At 52.1% G+C, this 18,077-nt stretch overlaps 1 protein-coding gene across 1 annotated transcript in view; it reads right to left on the minus strand.

Annotated features, from left to right (window-relative positions):
- LOXHD1 (lipoxygenase homology domains 1) overlaps positions 1 to 11,215 on the minus strand; it is a 117,801-nt gene extending 106,586 nt beyond the window's left edge. Inside the window, exons 1-3 of the mRNA XM_004684005.2 lie at positions 11,086 to 11,215; positions 8,119 to 8,233; positions 479 to 559 (exon numbers count right to left, since the gene is read on the minus strand). Of these exons, the coding sequence (XP_004684062.1) occupies positions 479 to 559; positions 8,119 to 8,233; positions 11,086 to 11,215 (326 nt within the window). The remainder of the gene's footprint in view (positions 1 to 478; positions 560 to 8,118; positions 8,234 to 11,085) is intronic.
- Between the last annotated feature and the right edge of the window lie 6,862 nt (positions 11,216 to 18,077).

An 18,077-nucleotide genomic window follows, 5' to 3' on the forward strand; every position in this document is an offset into this window, starting at 1 on the left:
CACAACTGGCATGAATATGAACGGGGGTAAATGCAGGAGGAAAATGCATCCTACCAGGTGCCTTGGCACCTGGTGTGTACCAGCTACTGCTCTAAACGCAAACTCATTAGTCCTCACTAACCTACTTGGCACCATCATTATATATGGGGAAACTGAGGCTCAGAACAGGAAACTGTCCCACAGTGAATAAACGGCTGGACAGCAATCTGAACCAAGACAATCTGGTCTGTGCCAGGGTCACTCAGGGCATTTTTCCCATGTTTGTGAAGAATTTTTCCAAACTGTCTTAACCCAAAGAAGTGTATAGATCACTCGTGGACAAGTTTGGAGCACTGACTCAGGGTGGGAGGAAAGGATTTGGGTTTTGGCAACCCGTGACCTAGAAGAGCCATCAGCGCCTACAAAGTACAGATGAAGTCACCTACTTGCCTTAATCCCCCCTCCCTCCCCACGGCCCAATCACAAGCCAGGTTATCACCTGATTTTGTAGATGAGGCCCACGTTGTTGGTTCTCACACGGAACACGTCGACGTTGGCCTTCTCAAAGGCAGACTCACTCCTGCAATGAAGGTGTGTGCCCAGTTACCACCCATCAGTGGCTGGCACACAGGCCCAGGAGGAGAGCCAAGGGCCCGCAGTCCCTGCTTCCTCCATCATCCCACTGGGAAGCGCTAGAGCAACCAAGCCCGTTTGAGCTTCCTTTCTGATGTGCTTTGGGAGAAAGGCAAGGACATCAGTTTTCACCCATGCCTCACACACCCACGTGACCCCTACGTGACTCTATGGCAGGACAAGTTCACCCCACTTCACACACAAGTAAACTGCTAGATGGTAGTAAACTTGGGGCCAGAACCGGACTCGCCAGAGAACTGCCCAGTCCCCGATGGTTGCTCCGGTGGGACCATGGAGGAAGAAATCATGCCTGGTGCTCTCGGGCCTGCAGGCCTCCTGGCCTCCCCTCCTCTCCTGCTGCTCTTGCTGGGGAGAATTGCAGTGGCAGCCCCACGTGGGTGCAGGGCTTGGGTGCTGGAGTGTGGTCCTGCCATGCCAGTCAGAAAGGAAGCACTCAGCCCAAGCCAGCAATCAAGGGAGTGGGGAGGTGAGGGAGCACAGGTCGGCATCCTGAAGACCATGCCAGAGAGAGGCCGCCTGTGGCATCACACAGCATGGCGAGTCCCCACCCGAGAGCTTCCTATATCCAATCAGCTGAGTCATGGGAGAGCAGGAGCAGCTTCGCGGTCTCCCGGAGCGAAAGCTGGAATCCCACGTGGACATCTGCTCCGTCCTCTGTGGGAGCCCAGGCTGCTGACCGCTCTTGGGGCCCCTACAGCGAAGTCCAGATGGGGCCGAGAGACGTCATCCTCCCTCGGTGCAGCCAGGTGCTTAGCATCAGTACACATGGGGAAAGAAAAGTATAGAAGACAATCCTCTGTGTCGGCCGTCAGGCTGTCTCAACATAAAGAGTGAGAGGTCTTCTCCTCAAAATGGCAAGCTCAGGCTCTCAGCCACAGAAGGCGTCCAAGTTTTCACAGACATGCCTGGGCAAATGGCCAGTCCTGGACCAGTTTCCTTCAGGTGGGCACACCAGGAGACAGGGTTGGGGGCTTCCCCAAGAGGCACAGAGGGCAGGAAAGTGGGTGAAAACGCACACCAGGCAGCCCTATTGGGGGAGGAGCCCCGAAGGTGCAATCTGGGCACAGAGGGCGAGGAAGAGAGAGTGGGAGAAACTCCTGGGGGTCATGGAGTGAACGGGCCGACTCCAGGCTGGCTGCACATATCTGAGGCTCAGGGGGTGCAGCCTCCCAAGGAAGCCAGGGATGAGACAATGCATGTGGTACCCAGTCACTGTACCACCACTGGCTTAATAAACAGTGATGATATTTCATTTTAAGTAATATGGGAATAGTGAATGTTTCCACCTTTAAAAAAAAAAATCAGCCTCATGAAAATGAACAAAAGGAGACTCTGATGTGCTTTGCCCAGACAATAGAATAGAATGTTATTCAGCAATAACAGAAAGTGAGCCCTCACGCCGGGAAAAGACATGGAGGAGACTTAATGCATGTTGAGAAATGAAAGGAGCCAGTCAGTAAGGGCGACTCTATGACTCAACTCTGTGACATTCTGGAAAAGGCAAAACTGTGGAGTCGGTCAAAAGATCAGTGGTGGCCAGGGCTGGTGGGGGAGGGGCGCGTGGGCACAGCTAGGGGACTGTCAAGCCACTCTTCGGTGTGAAACTGTGATGGTGAACACATGCCATTATCCGTCAGTCAAAACCCATAGGTGGTATCAAGCCAAGAGTGAACCCTGGTGTAAACTATGGATTTTAGTTAATCATAAGCTATTGACATTGGTTCAACGATTACAGCAAATTTATCAGACTAATAGAGTTGTTAATAACGGGGGAGGAGAATGTCATCTTTGGGTTCTGGAAGAGGAGCAAAGGGAAAAGGAAAGTAAACAGGAAGCAGTAAGTCCTCCTTCCTGGGAAAATAAACGTATTCAGCCCAGCATTTGAAGGAGCCATCAGTGTGCATGTGAGCCATCAGTGTGCATGTGTGTGTGAGCAGGGAAAGATGTGGGGGGGTTCCTAGCTGATTTTGGAATCTCACTTCCAAGGATGAAAAACAGTATGCTTCTTGTTCTGTTTCCAAGTCAAAGCTGTAGGAATGACTTGCAAACATCAGTTCTGTGCATCATGAGTGGGCAAACAGGAAATGAAGAAAGGAATAAAAGCTTCTTTCTGTCAATAGCTGAGGCAAGGAAATTGATTTTTAGAACAAATACACAATGGTTTCTAGAGCAAATAAATAATCCAGGAAACAGTTACCCTAGAAAGCTATCGATGGAATATTACATAGCCATGAAAAATCTTGTTATACAAGAATAATGAAACAGAAGCATATTTATGATGTAGGTTTAAGCATAAAAGCGGTTAAATAGGACATAAAATGGAACAACACAATGAAACAGGATAAAAACTTCATTGAAAAAAGTGGGATATATATAAAATATCATGTGTAGAAGGTAAGGCTATTGTGAAGTGTTGGTCACTTGTCCTTGTCTTATTTTTTGATTTTCTGAAGGGAACACATCCTGTTTTGTAATTAAGGTAAAAACACAATGATCTGTCTCAGTGGTATCCAGTGGCATTCCATTCAGCCTGCAGCTGCCTACAGCAAATTCATTGGAATGAATTTGAGAGTGGCATGAAATTGGGGAAATACCAATGCAGGTGAGCAGGGGAAGAGGAGGGTGATTTGGTAGCCGAGGTCAGAGGTTCACTGGTCAAAGGACACACTGGAAATGCAGACTTCTTCACACTCCCTTGCTGAGATCACAGCTTCACTGCGGCTCCTGGTCCATCCCTAAGAAAGGTTACTGCAGTGCCCAGCGCCTGCCAGGCCTGCCTTCAGCAGGCACCCCACCCAGGAGAGCCCTTCCAGGCCACACAGAGCATTTCAGCCACCACCCAGGCAGAGCGAGCTGGCTGACAGCACAGATGCCCGACACTCTCAGAAGGTGCACTGTCAACAGGAGAAACGGGTTCCAGAGATACATGAGATCCCATCCTTTTGCCATATACTGAACATGTGACCCAATGTTGGGGGTGGTTCTGGGTCAGGGAGAGAAGAACCCAGAAGATGAGGGGGGGAGCTTCCTCTGGGAGTCACAGCTGTGACACTTAACTGTGGAGGGGTCAGGTGGAGGCTAGCAAGTGGGGGTGTCAAATGAGCCTGACACTCTCTGCTGCCCACAGGGAGGTCCAATGTCACCAGGATTTCAGACAGCAGTCCGTGAGGAGGAGCACAATCAGCATTTCGACATCAGCACTGAAGTTCTTGAGGCAAGCATTGTTTGGTATTGGAGGAAAATCAATCCTGTGGGCCATTTGGGAGTAAAAGGTGGAGCCCCAAGCATAGGAAAAAGGCACAAGAAGGAGCTGGAGTGGGGAATGGCAGGGAGGGGTGGGAGAGGAAGGGGAATGAGGAGCTGAGGAGACAGGGGCCACGGAGGAATCCAAGGACGGGGTGTCTATTGTATTCTCCATTTTAAATTGCATTTCTGAGGTGTGAACAGTCTGGGGCACCCCCAACTCTCAGTGAATGTTACTCGTGTGTATATGTCAATCAAAAGATACATAAAGCAAACACTAACTTAGATGCAGAGAATCCATGGGTTTGCTGTGGATGTGACACGGATGAGAAGGGTGGACAGCGAGGCTGGAGGGGAGGCGTGGGCGGAGATTTGGAGACCCGCGGGCTTTCTGGCCCTGGGTGGTGGGGGAGAGGGCGGCTGAGTTAACTGCAGCTAAGCCTCACCAAACTATATCCTCCATGCCCACGTGTATCACTCTGAGAACCTGGAATTCCTCGGAAAGCTACACTCCCCTCCCAGACCAATGTCTTCGTGAGGAGGATTTTCTGGGTTCTGCGGTGGCTGAGCTCTGGTTTCCTCCTCTTCCACTTATCTGCCCTCCACAGGGAGATGACTGATGCTTGACCTCACTGTAAGTGGAGCCTCCACTGGTCAGCTTTCAGGAGAGGCCTCTACATTCTGACCCTGCCCTGCTTCCCACCCTTCCTCCTCTCCGCACCCCGCCCCCTCAGGCTGTCCTCCCAGGCAGCAGGCCCCTTCCCAGTCCATAGGCCTCCATGATTTTCAAACTTGCCCCTTGAGCTAAGGTCACCCTCTTTCTAGCCCACTCTTATCTGAGTCTTTTTGCCACTCAAGGCTCAGATTACCTGTCCACCCCAGCAAAGCCTTGCCCTACCACTGACATAAACTGTGCAACTTCTGTCCACCAACAAATTCCAGATGGAAGGGAAACGCTTTGAAAAATCAGAATTTCCATTGCTAACTTATGTTACCACCTCCCTTTTTTGTGTAATCACAATATCAAAAATATTCTGAGCAACCATCAGTTTGCAACTGGATTGCCTTCGATTCATAAATTGGCTACCTGGCCAGGGCAGGAAATTCCTCTGTGTATGGAGACAAAAGGTAAGCTCCAGAAGAGATAAGACCCCAGAGCATCAAGACTCCTGGGAAGCTTCCTCAGGTTTTTTGTTGTTTTTTTGTTTTTGTTTTTGTTTTTGTTTTTTAATGAAAAGCAAATCTCAGATAAAACTCCCAGGGCATAAGGACTCATGGACAATTTTCTAACATTATTGACACAGGTTTTGCTTAATGCATAACTTCCTCTTAATTTACCCTTCCCTTAAACAATCACTAACCACTCTATGCTAGTCTTAATTAACCTTTTCCTAAAACAAACACTAGCTACTCTCTGCTAGCCTTAAGTTAGCCATTAGCTTTTCTTTAGACAATCACTGATGACTCTGTTAACACAATTTACGCCTTCCCTAGGACCCCTAAATCCTTTGCTAACAACTCATCTTTTCCCAAACCCCTTATCCTTTGAAGTCATAGTTAAACATCTGTATACATGAAAGTTATCGCAAAGATGTATAGTCTAGTGTGCCATAAAGTGTCAGGAAAAGGATGCACTGTTCCCCTCTTCCTTGAGAACTTTTATGCTGATTTCTTATTAACTTACCTGATGCATTATTGTAACTAACTACTTGCTAAACAGTATAAGTAAAGACCTGCTAAAAGATGAGCAGGAAGACTTGCATACAACTCCGACTCCCATGTCTTCTTCACGCCCGCTCCCCTTCCTCTTCTTGAACGCTCCACTTGACGCTGCCTGCCTGTTTTGCCCTCTGACAGCCTGTGACTGGGGCCATCCTGAGGAGCCACCCTCATACTAAACTTACTAATTGCAAACAACTGGGATGGAAGCCAGAGGCCGGAAGCCAGCCCCTCCTCATCCTCCTGCTCCAGCCAGCCTCTCCTCCCCCCTCCCCACCCACCTCTCCAGGTCTCCAGGATGTAAGCTGATGCCACAGACCTTATCGCCCACCCCAGAACCCAGACCCACATGGGTTCCTACACAGAGCTCCCACTGGCGGGATGGGGGGGTGGGGGTGGGCCTGGCCAACCCTTGAGGAGTACCCTTCATGGTTAATGGGAGGAGTCTGGATCCTGGCATGCGGGCAGGCGGGAGCAGCTGGCTGCCTCATAGGTCCAGGCCTACAGCTTCCTCCTGCCTGGGGCCCTCTCAGGCTGCAACCTCTCTTTCCCCCTGAGAAGGAAACTGGGTCTCAAGGCCCCACACCAGGACCAGTAACAAACCTTCACACCTGGTAATAGGAGGGACTCTGGGGCCTTCCTGTGAGGCTGTTTTGGCAAATGAAGAGGGTGAAGGGAAATCGCGTGATGATGTCCGGTGTGTGAAACAGGAAAGACAGTGAGAAATGGTGAAGTAGACGATGGTTCCTTTGTTTTTAAAAAGTCAGGCTGGGGCCTCCAGAAACGAGCTTGGCCATCACCCCTGTGTCTCCTGGCTTCTCCCTAAAGGGGTGCATTCTGGGGAGCATGGCAAAGAGGATGGGTATTTCATGTATGCATGTTACCGTGCCCACATCACGGCAGGAAAGGGCTTCTGCAAACGTCACTCCATAGTGCAGGCAGCACGAGAAGGCGGGTACCCTGTTCTGCAGAAACGGACAAAACAGGGCGTTACGCTGCCTGGATGCCACCGCTCAAAGGCTAGGTGTACCCCGAACCCAGGCCTGGCCGGGCTGCCAAGCACCAAGTCCGGGAGGCGCTCCTGGCCCGTGGAGCCCACCTGTCTATAACTCCCCGGTGACATCTGGAAGTGCTCAGCCCCAAACTCCAGAGGTCACAACCTGTAGCCACAGGAGGCTGTCAAGGGGTCCCCATGTCCCTTCTGGGGCCACAGGGCTGTGAGCTGGAAGAAAATACCTCCAGAAAAACCTGGGGGTTAAGGGCCAGCTTTACTATCCAAAGGCTCTGTGACTCAGAGCTAACTGCTTCTCCGCTCTTGGCCTCATTTTCCTCCTGTAGTCATTGAAAGACATAGATTTAGGGTCCTCCCTGGTGAGGCAATGGGTTAGGATGCAGCACTGCAAGCTGGCCACAGCCGTTTTAGTGTGAGTTCAATCCCCCTGTCAGGGAGCTGATCCACATGGCGCGGCAGACCTCTCCTGATCCGCCCGCTGCTCCCCTCAGCAGTGTGCTTCGTCGATCTGCCTGTTCTGCTCCCCACTCTATCTCTGGTAAAGCCTCTCACCACACCTGCACCGCCCGCTGCTCCCCTCAGCAGTGTGCTTCGTCGATCTGCCTGTTCTGCTCCCCACTCTATCTCTGGTAAAGCCTCTCGCCACACCTGCACCTCTGGCCTGTACCCCAGTTCTGTATGAATAAATAAATAAAATTAAAAAAAAAAGACATAGATTTAGTGGTTTTCAAGTTATTCTTGGCTCAGGAAATCTTGACCTCCAATAGCCAAATCTAACTCAGAAAATTCAGTGAGTGAGATCACTGTTAATTTGAACTGCTCTGGGAGAAGAAGCGGTGAGGGCTTGGTGGGGCCAGAACCAGTGGATCAGTGCCCAACTCCACGCAGTGTAGACAGAAGACCCGCTGACTGGTCCACCATCCAGCCTCCGGACAGTGCTGAATGCTGATATCCACTGCGCCATTCTGTTGTGCTGGGTGTCAAGGAGGACCACAAAGAGAGTTCTCTCTCTCTCTCTCTCTCTCTCTCTCTCATACACACACACACACACACACATGTCGAATGCATTTGACTGCTGGTCCCCAGATGAGAGGATGGGGCACAGCTTTTTCAGCTCCTGGCTCCCCCACGTGCCCCCTATAGTTTCTCCTCCCTAATGCCTGACTTTGACAAAAAGAGAATTACCACTTTCCAATGGCCGATGGGGAAGCCAAGGTCTGGGAGGCCAGATGGCCTGCATCACATGGCACCTATGATAAAGCTGGACCCAGCTGGGTCTCCCGGCCTGCACACCTGGGGCAGTAAGAGGAACACTGGGGAAGTCAGTGCTCCACAAAATCAAGACAGGAGCTTAGTAAGTCGGTAGGAGCTCACGGGGGAGGGCCACGTCTGCCATCAGCAAAGCTCCTACCACTCAGTAGACTGTGGTCACATATGTCTTCTCCCCTGGGTCCCAGATTGCGTCAGCCTGACTGGTGGTCCAGGATCGTCAAGGCTGAGCTGGTACTCACTTGCTGGTAAGATGGAGCTTGGGAGAGAGTCCATTCTCGCCGAAAATGGTGATGAAGACGTTGGCATCTGTCCCTGCGCCACGCACGTCCCCTGTGGCTATGACTACCTCGTACACTGGAGGAGGAGAGGAACAGACACTGTGGGCTCAGAAGGAAGCCAGAGCCCTACAGGTACAGAGGAGGCAGGCAGGCTCCTGCAGCCCTCCGGGGTGTCCAGCCCCAGGGACTCTGTGAACCCCTGTGACAAGTGGCCAGTCTCTGAGCCAGCATGAGACCCCCCCCCACACACACACACACTCACAAGTTCTACCAGGAGACCAGCATCACACACTTAATGCTGCAGCCTCACTTTACAGGTGAGGGAGCTAAGGCAGGCAGAGAGTCCAGGCCACACGCTGGAGCCGGGGCCAAGCCTCTGAATGCCCCGTCTGCACTCTGTCTACCCAGCACATGATGCTCTCCCAGTCCTTGGGCCTGTGCCTGCCTCTCCCCTCCCTCTTGGTCCTCTGCCCTCTACACAATGAAGCAGCCTTACCAACACTCCCATGATGCCTGGGCATGGTAATTGCAACCCAGGACAAGCCACCTCAGGGCTGGGTGGGCAGAGCTTTGCCAGTGCATCCCTCTTTGGCTGAGGTACTGACTTGCCCCATTTTGTCCCCTTGAAGCTTGTGACCTTTGCTATTGACACCTTTTCTTTTAATTTCCCTGGTTCTAATGAAGATCTGATGAGATGCGGGAGAGAAAGAAGTAAGACATTTATGTGAGTCCCTGTCTTTTGGAATAACCAAAGCCTTATTTCTTCAAAGTCTACACCCATAGGTAGCTGATCTGCAAACGAGCTCCAGAACCACCTCCTCGCCCCCGGGACTGAGTCAGGATTTGGAGAATTGCCCACATGACTTGCACATATACAAGGCTATTTCTAAACCAAATGCCCATGGGAAAATGGCCAGCAGAGACGAATCATAAAGCCACATCACACAAGAGACGATACAGAGGTCTGGGGGTGATTGGATTGGAAAAAAAGGGGCTTTAGGGGTCCAGGAGAGGGGTGATGAAATGATTTCAATGGATGGTTCAAGAGTATGCAGCCATTCCAATGGGACATTAGCCATTAAAATTTGGACATAATAGAGTCAGAAGGAAAAAGAAAAACATCACATGGTATCATTTACAGGAGAATATAAGGAATCTGAACCAAGTGTCAAAAAAAAAACCTGAAAAAAGTGAAAAGAACAAACTTGTAGGCAACGATAGATCTGAGGCATACAGAGGGCAGGAGCAGAGAGGGATCAAAACAGGGGAGGGAAGAGCACAGGGAACCGTGGTCACGGTTCCCAATCGAGGTGGTGATGGGAGACTTACAGGGGCTACACCAGAGGGCAATACACAAATGGAGCAATGATGTAAAAAAATTTAAACGTTTAATAAAGTTTTTGACATATCAGGCTTACTTGAAATTAAGGCCATCAAGAGAACAAAAGGCAAATCGTAGATCAGAAAATAATTGGAATGCATATAACCAACAGGAGTCTCATATTCGGAAGATATAAAGAATTCACACAGATCAATAAGAAAAAGAGAAACCACACAATTTCTTGAATGGGTAAGAATTTCTTTAAAAGATACACATAGGCCCAGCGTAAGACATAGAAAGGCCACTTTAACATATTTACCCAAGAGAAGTAAAGTAAAGGCACGTCCATACAAAGGCCTGTCCATAAATGCTCGCAGCAACTTTATGCTGGAATGATGAACAGCTTACATGTCCATTAGCAGATGAGTGAACAAACAGATGCGGCATATCCATACAATGGAATACTACTCAGCGATAAAAAAGAATGATGTATTGATGCACACCTCAATCCCAAGCATGGAAGTGCTTGAGGAAAAGACTACGCTGGTGGGGAAAAATTCAGATGTAGAAACTTAGACACTATGCTATGACATTTACATGAACCTCTAGGAAAATCAAATCGAATTTATTACAATAGAAAGGAGACCCTGATTGCCTAGAGTTGGAATTAGGGAGAAATTTCTGGGAAGAGGCACAGATGGGTAACATTTAAACGTTGTCTCTACAGATACTGTTAGTGGCTGGATAGCTGTGTCCATTTGTCAATGTTCATCAAACAACATATATAAGGTAGTTTCATTTTATCATGAAGTAAATTATATTTTGAGAAAGCTGGAAAGCAGACAAGAGCCTTAAACAGGCATGTCATAAGGAGAGCATCTGAATGACTGATAACATGGAAAAGTGTTAGGCCTCATGATTCATCAGAGAAATGCAAATTGAAACTACAAGAGACACAATGGCATCTCCTACCTACCCACCAGAGTGGCTAACGTTGAAAAGACGACAGCAGTAAGTACGGGCAAGACTGTAGTTACTCCTGTGCGTGGCTACAGTGCCAACTGGAATCAGCACAGCTAGCCAGCGTGCTCCCAACCTCTCCCAGAAATCCTGCTTCCAGTTATGCATCCAAGATAGGAGTACATGCAAAAGTTGTAGCAAAATAGCTACAAACTAGCAATTGCCCAAATGTCCATCAGCACCAGAGTGGTTGAATCAAGGCTGATGCATTTATAAAATGCAATGGTACAGACTGGAAAAGAACAAACTGGATAATGTGACACTACATGGGTAAACCTCAGATGTAATGCTGAGAGAGGAGCTGGGCACACACCAGGGGGCTCCGCCTGGACAACCACCAGGGCACCTCAGTTCTGGACGATTTTGTGCCGCCCGCGTGCCTGTTTCTCTGTACGGGGGGCTCAGCGCCTCAAGGCCGCCCTGTTTACTCCGAGGGGCTGTAGCATAGATGTGGTGGGATAACTTGAGAAGGGGGTTGACGCCTAAAATTCTTCCCTCCAAAAAGGGGCAAGTCCCTGCACACTCCACCCCTCCCTCATGCCATGGGGTGGGAGACGGGGGGGGGGGGGGGCGGGGGGGGCACATACCTTTGGCCTTATAGTACTCGTGTTCCAGCTCGTCGTCGTCGTCTTCTGAGGCATAGTTCAGCAGCTCCTCCTCATACAGGGCTAGGAAGTCGATGTCTTTCTTTCTCCTCTTTTTCTTCTGGGGCATCATTTTGCCAGCCTCCCCTTCCCGACACTCATGGGCTCACCGAACCACACCTCACTGGACCTTGGGCCAGCCACCTCTTCCCCAGAGCTCCCAGGTCTGGCTGAGCCAGAGCCCGCCCTTGAGAGCTCTGTGCCCACAGCACTGGCCCTGCTCCCCTGGGGCCCCACTCTGCCACCCCCTTGCTGGCTACCTGCTCCTGTACCTGGGGCTTCTCCTCGGGCCTCATCACTTATTCATGGGGAACGAAGCAGGCTGTTCTCCTCCGCACACATACCCCCCCTCGCCCCCCACCCCCACACCTCTCTCCTTCCTTCCTGGGGCGTCAGGTGACATGGAGTCCTTAGCATCTGTTTCCCATGGGGCCTCACAGCCAAGGGAGGGGGACTTGAGATCCCTCCAGGTTAACCCAGGTGTGCACTGAGGACCTCCCGCCATGGAGAACCCCCTAAGTTCATAAAACCCTGAAGCCATGAAAGATGCCCCAGCCTGAGGCCGTTCTGAGGCAGGCAGGGCCCTGACTTGCCAAGCTCCTGGCTCAGAGGCCTCCATCATTCTCCATTATTCAACAGTCTGATCGTCTTACAGAGGAGGCCAGCTTCTCGCTGGGTCCTTGTCATTCTCTTCCTCGGTTTCCAGCTCCTCGAGGTTGCTGGCTTCTGGAAGTGGCCATTTAGCCAGGGGGGCCTGCCGACGAGCACCCAAACAACCCACAAAGTGTCCTCTGAGTCACGAGTTGGATGCATTGCTGAACCAGAGTCCAGGATGCCAGGGATCCCTCTGCGTCTTGGGTGAGCGCTCAGTGCCCACACAGCAGCAGATTAGCCACCACCTACTCTACCTAGCTCTCTCCACCTGCCCGTAGTGTTCTCCGCACCTTCAGGGAGAGAGCAAACCCCTGAGAGCCCACCCAGGACACCAAGTCCTCTCAGCCCTCAGCTCCTCCGCCAGAGCCCACATGGGGGATTCTGAATCAGACCTGGGCCCAGGGCCCCCGCTCCACCCTCCGTCAGCAAGGGCGCTTCCCCTCCGGGCCACCGAGCCCCGCTCCCTTGCTTGTTTCACCCATTAAGACTCTATTAAGACACTTAATTAGGACTTTATTAAGGCTTCTTACAATGAGGAAGATTGCTAGCACCCTGAAATGCTAGAAAAACTCTCCTCCCCTGTCGGGGAGAGCAAGGCTGGCAGAACTTGGCCTTAGGCACTAAGCCCTGGCCTTGTGGCCTCACAAGTCCAGCTTCCACATCCCACCACCCTCCCTCCCAGCTCTGAGTCTCCCCACTGAGATGCTCTGCAAAAGACTATGTGGCCTAGAGTGTGACTCCAGACACATCTGGATTTAGAATTTCTGGAAAAACTCATCAAAATAAAATTTTTTTTTGCCCCAACCCTAACTTCACACCCCAGACCTACTACTGAACCAAATTGTGAAGAGGAAACAGTAAATCTCTATTTTCCACAACTTCCCCTCCCGTGGGGCACTTATGTGTGCTGACTTTGGGAGTCACAGTGACCTAAACCCTCCCGGGTGACCACTACCTTGAGAAGCTCTCATGCGTTAAGGAGGTTTGCAAGCTCCCAGGGTGCAGAGCTCCAGGTACATGCTGAATCATGGAGGCTTTTCAAAGGCTGATGCAGGGCCCCATCCCCGGACATGCTAATTACCCGTCCTGGAGTGCGGCCTGGACCTGGGAGTTCTCAAAGCTCCCAGGAGATGCTGAAGTAGTCATTATTGAGGACCACTGTGCTCCCTAGCTAAGGAGGTGTGCTAACCTCAGCCTTCTAGAAGCATCACGTGCGTGGGTTTTTTTTTTTGTTTTTTTTTTTTTTTTTTTTTTTTTTGTGCGCTGATCCAAAAAGGCGATTCCAATGGGGAACCCGGATGGGAAAGGGGAAAGCTTGCTCAGGAATGGGGTGAGGCACCTTAGCAGCCGTCTGCACTCACATCCCTCCCGGCAGCCAGCCAGCTTTGCTCCTGCCTGGCTTTTTAGACTACTCAGGTCCCCAGCTCAGGTGAAGGCATTGCTGACCCTGAACAGTTTCACTCAGGAAAGATCAATATCAACTCCTGCCCTCTATCTGCTGCGGGACAGCCCGGCGTCAGCGCCCCCTGCCTGGGGTAGGGAGTGAGGTTTAATTGTGGGTGACGCGCGCCCCCTGCTGGCAGCATGTGGTGAATGACACGTTTGGGTTCTTGAGGAAGACACCTTGAAGATGTCTGGGAAATAACACGATAAAAGCCACTTTGCATAAGGATCCATTCCAATATATATATAGTGTTCATTTAGCAAGAGAGCATAGCCAGATAAATAATAGTAATAAAATGTTTGAATGTTTTTTTAATTCAAATAGTAATATTTTAGAGGATGGCATGGAATTAGAACTTAATAATAGAGAGATCAAGGTCTACACCACCACCACCGAGCAACCAGCACCTCAGACTGTTCGTAGCATTGTGGGCTGCTGCAGCCACTTTGGAAAAGAGCTTCTTATAAACATGTTCCTAAAATGCTGACCGCGCTGACCGGACACTCCCAACTCAACCCGGAATTCCACTCCTGGGTATTTACCTAAGAGCAATGAAATACATGTCCACACAGGATCTGAATGTGACTGTTCATTCAAGCTTTATTCAAAATAGTCAAAAACTAGAAACAGCCCAGATGCCCATCAACTGGCCTGTGCTGTTCAGCCTTAAGAAGGAATGAAGTCATGGCGGAACTACAACGCGTCCCTGCCTGCCTCGTTTCCTGGCCTGCTTTTCCCATCTCCATGTGAAACTCCACCTGGATCAGGCCCGCGGGGCAGTCCTGCCCACCGCCCTGTCCCCGACCCAAGCTCAGCTTGAGGCCCCTGTACCTGTCTGGCTGGGAATGTGGGGAAGGGGGCCCGGGCGTGTTCTGGAGGCCCACTTCTCAGCCAGGCGAGGCCTGCCTCTGAGGAGAGGCAGGAGGCCTCTGTGCTCAAATCTAGGCTTAGCGCGACTTCCTGAACGGTGGAGGGTTCTTGTGCAGCTCACGGTAAGTTGGCTTCTCGTCGATGGAGTTTGTTTACCCGTTAACAGCTGAAAGTCTCATGTGCACACACAAAGGGAACCCTGGTGTCCTTCCCCTTCAAGAACCAATTATCCTAATGTCACTCTCCAGCTCAAAAATACTCACTTTTGCCTCTGAGCCACCTAATGTCATTAGCCAGGATGCGGGATTTCAGGCATCAGAACTGAACACTGACTGATTTAAATAGAAAAATGTAGTTTTAAGTTAATGGAGAGGAGGGAGGCCTCATCATTCCTCGGAGGGCTCAGAACCACAGTAGGGCTGCGCCCTGGAAAGGAGACCTGGGGTGAGGGCCTCAGGGCCGCTGCAGCTCCACCACGTGGACTCTGTTACTTTCTGCCATTCAGAGCAGGGCTTGTGCCTCTGGCTGGCTCAGCCTAGGTCATGTCCCCACCCTGCTTGAAAGGCGGCTGGGAAGTGAGCGTGGAACACTTTCACGTCTTCTGTTGGGAGCTGTCCCGTCCCCGGACTTTAGAGGGGCCTTCGGAGCCTGGGATGCCGAAAGAATAACCAACAGCCGTGAACACAGACGATTCCAGCGCCAGGATTTGACCTCGGTGGTCTCCTGTCTTTTGGCCAAGCCATCCCCTGGGAACCAACAATGTCGATAAACAGGAGCCCTGCTTTCCAGCAGGCCTGCACCTGCAGCTCTCCCTCTACAGGCCTCTGACTGGAGTGTGTGCTTGTGCGTCAGTCAGCTACTGCTGCCTAACAAACAGGACAGCTGAACTTGACTTGGCGGCTCTGCTCCACGGGGGCTGACTCCCGGCTGTGGTGGAAGGCAAGAGGGTGACCTTGACCAACTGAGCCCCTGGGAGCCACGACTACCCCACATCTGCTAGCACCCAAGCAAAGCAGCACACGTGGCTGAGCCCAGAGTCCAGGGTGGTAGTGGCACAGAGCAAAGGTGTGGACACACGGGAGCTCAGAATGGAGAGCAACATGGAGGTGGCCACGACTCCGTGTCTTCCGAGGAGGTGCTGTGTATCCCCGGTGCCCAAGAGAGCGTCACTCTCAAGAAACGTTAAATGACCGATCAGATTATAGGTGTGTACAAGGTGTGGGGAGTAGAGAGCTGTGGAAGAGAAGCCACCCCATGATTCACCTAACTGGCCCCAGAAATGCCACACGCCAGACTGAGGCCAATGGGAGCTTTTTCAGGGTAAATCTGAATGTATCCACCTCCCCCCTCAAGGGCCACCTGGTTCTCTGGGGGGCCCTCTCCCCCACAGTCTTGCCTCCCACTGTTCCTCACCCTTCCCTGGTAACACCCTTTCCCCCGAGCTCCAACTCACTCCCCACGGAGGGCCCTCTGCTTGGACTTGTCTCCCCCACAACTGCACCCCAACAAGCACCCAGTTATCCTCTCAGCTCCATGTCAATCCTGTCTCAGCAGGGGAGTGCCCCGTGAGGTCATCTCACCTGTCCCAGCCTCTTGCACGCCCTGCCGTAGCAGGATTTATGATTAAACACTGAGCTGGGAAACTGTCTGCCCCCCGTTTCTCTGGCCGGACTCTTATGTCCTCTGCGTGCAGAGATGGCCGGTGTGTGCTCCTCCTCGTATTCCCAGATGGCCGAGGAGCCTGGCCCAAAGTGGGACCTCGAGAAACACCTATTGAATGGAAGAGTGAGTGAATGAATGACCCAGTCGCTGCATCTGATACGTGTTTATTAAACAAATAAACTACATTCAAGTTCTGTCCGTGCTCACTGATACATTCACTCAAAAGCCTCTATTGCTTTCCTACCTTCCCGATCCTCGGCTCTTTCTCCTACTCTGATAAACCCAAACGCAGGGCCCAGGCCTCAGGGCTGGCCCCTTAGCTTCCCCCTGGCCTGTTTGTGTGTCCGCTGTTTTACAATCGCCAGAAGGAAACATCTGTACACCGAAACTCTCCTGAGTGGGAGGTGAGCCTGGGATCCCATCTGAAACTGCTCCAGAGAACAGCAGGAATGTGTTCCTACGGACGAGAGCTGCTTGCTGAGGACAGAAGGGCGAAGGATGGAGAGGAAGAGGTGCTGGAGAGGCCCGACGCAGGCCCGCTGAGCCAAGTGGTAGTGACCAGTGGGAGCTGCCAGCCGGGGACCCCGGCATTGCACGTCAGGTGTTCGGGAGCTGGTCCCATCACACGTTCTGTGACCCCCGCCATCGAGCAGAGGCTGTATCCAAGAGCTGAGCCGTAGGAGACAACAAACAGAAACGTGCTCAAATGCAGGAGCCGAGGCAGAGGGACCCTGAGAATGCCAGGCCCTGGGAGTGTGAAACGGGCAGGCAGACTGTGGACAAGGGTCAAGGTGCCGAGTCGGGGGCCCAAGCAACCCCATTCCATCTCACTGAGTGGACAGAATTTTTACAAACGCTTCAAATATTAGTATTTTAAACACACCCAAGGAGCTTGACATTGAAGAACCTTTTTTAAGTAAGAGGGTTATTAGTGCCAGAGCCTTTAATGTGGCCTGGACCTTAGCTAAGGGGCCTGTCTGCATCTCAGAGACCGTCTCCAGCCTCCCCAGCTCCCGGCAGCCCCCCAGCGCTCACACCCTCCTCCTCCTGCGCTCACGCACCGTCCATCTCATGCCCCTGCCTTGGGTACTAGGGATGCTGGATGTGGCCTCGGAGCCCCCTACTCCCTGCTCAGATGGCCGCTCCTGCCAAGACGGGTCTCCTGATCCCATGGGCCCTCCGTGTTGCCCAAACAGGTGCTCCAGGGCGGCCGTGAGCCCGTGGCAAGAACTCCTGCTCCTCCTTGGCCTGCGCTGCCTCAGCCCCAGCCCCACACACTCAGCCCCAGAGTCTGGGCTAGATGAACATTTGACTGGCTTTATTGGATGTAAATTCAGGGCCTTTCAAACACAGTGACAGATACAAAGTACCCTGATTATATTCTGAGGCATAAGTCACAGTCATCAGTTCAGAATCACTCAAGGACAGCCACCGAGCTGGAATCAGGGCTCCAGATCGCTATTTGCATGCAAATGAGGACAGCCAGCCCTGCTGGGCACTCTGGATGCCCAGAGCTTCCCTCCAGGCCCAAGGGCTCCCTCAGGGAAGTGAGAGGGTGTGGGGCCCTTGTGCGGCTCCACCACAGGAAGTTTCTCCACAGGCAGCAAAGGACCTTGGGGTCTCCCTTTTCTTCTCCAGTGGGAAAGGTCTGGGAGCCCAGTGCTGTGCAGTCCAGCTCTGGGGAGAGGACAAAGGACAGGCCACAGGGCAGATGAGGCCACTGGGTCTCCACATGAGGCCACGGCTCTGGAAAGCGTGGGTGCCACCAAGCCCTGAGGACAGATGCCTCGGCCGCCTTCTGCCTGCACAGTCCCGAGGCCGCACTGACACCACGCCGGGCTGTGGCCCCGTGCGGGCTTGGGCAGGCAGGCGAATTATTCCTACCATCCTTCTGCTGACCTCAGCGTCTGTCCTGGCTTCATGTGGGGAGCGAGGTGGCCAGGAGCTGACTCCAAACCTACCACCGAACAGCCCATTGACTGCTCACTGAGATAAAGTGTAAGCTTAGATAAAAAGCCCGGACAAATATGTCACAGTTCCAACAACACAGCTTAGACGAGTTATGGTTTTCTGCAGTGAGGTTAGTTGCGTCTGGAAACGGAATCTGCAGGCCACCCAGCCTGCTGCGTCCCTATGTGTGAGTGCAGTTCCCCCCACCCAACAACCCTGGACAGAGGAAGCTGCTCAGAAGTCAGCCTCAGAGGGGCCCAGGAGCCCCGCTGGGAAGGGGCTGGGAGGGCTGGCGAGAGCTTACGGGCAGGGGGCTGCTCCAGCCTCCTTCCACATGACTGCAAGCCCCAGGGGG

This window comes from Condylura cristata, unplaced genomic scaffold (genome assembly GCF_000260355.1).
Source record: "Condylura cristata isolate star-nosed mole 26May11 unplaced genomic scaffold, ConCri1.0 scaffold00016, whole genome shotgun sequence".
In the NCBI taxonomy this organism is placed as follows: domain Eukaryota; kingdom Metazoa; phylum Chordata; class Mammalia; order Eulipotyphla; family Talpidae; genus Condylura; species Condylura cristata.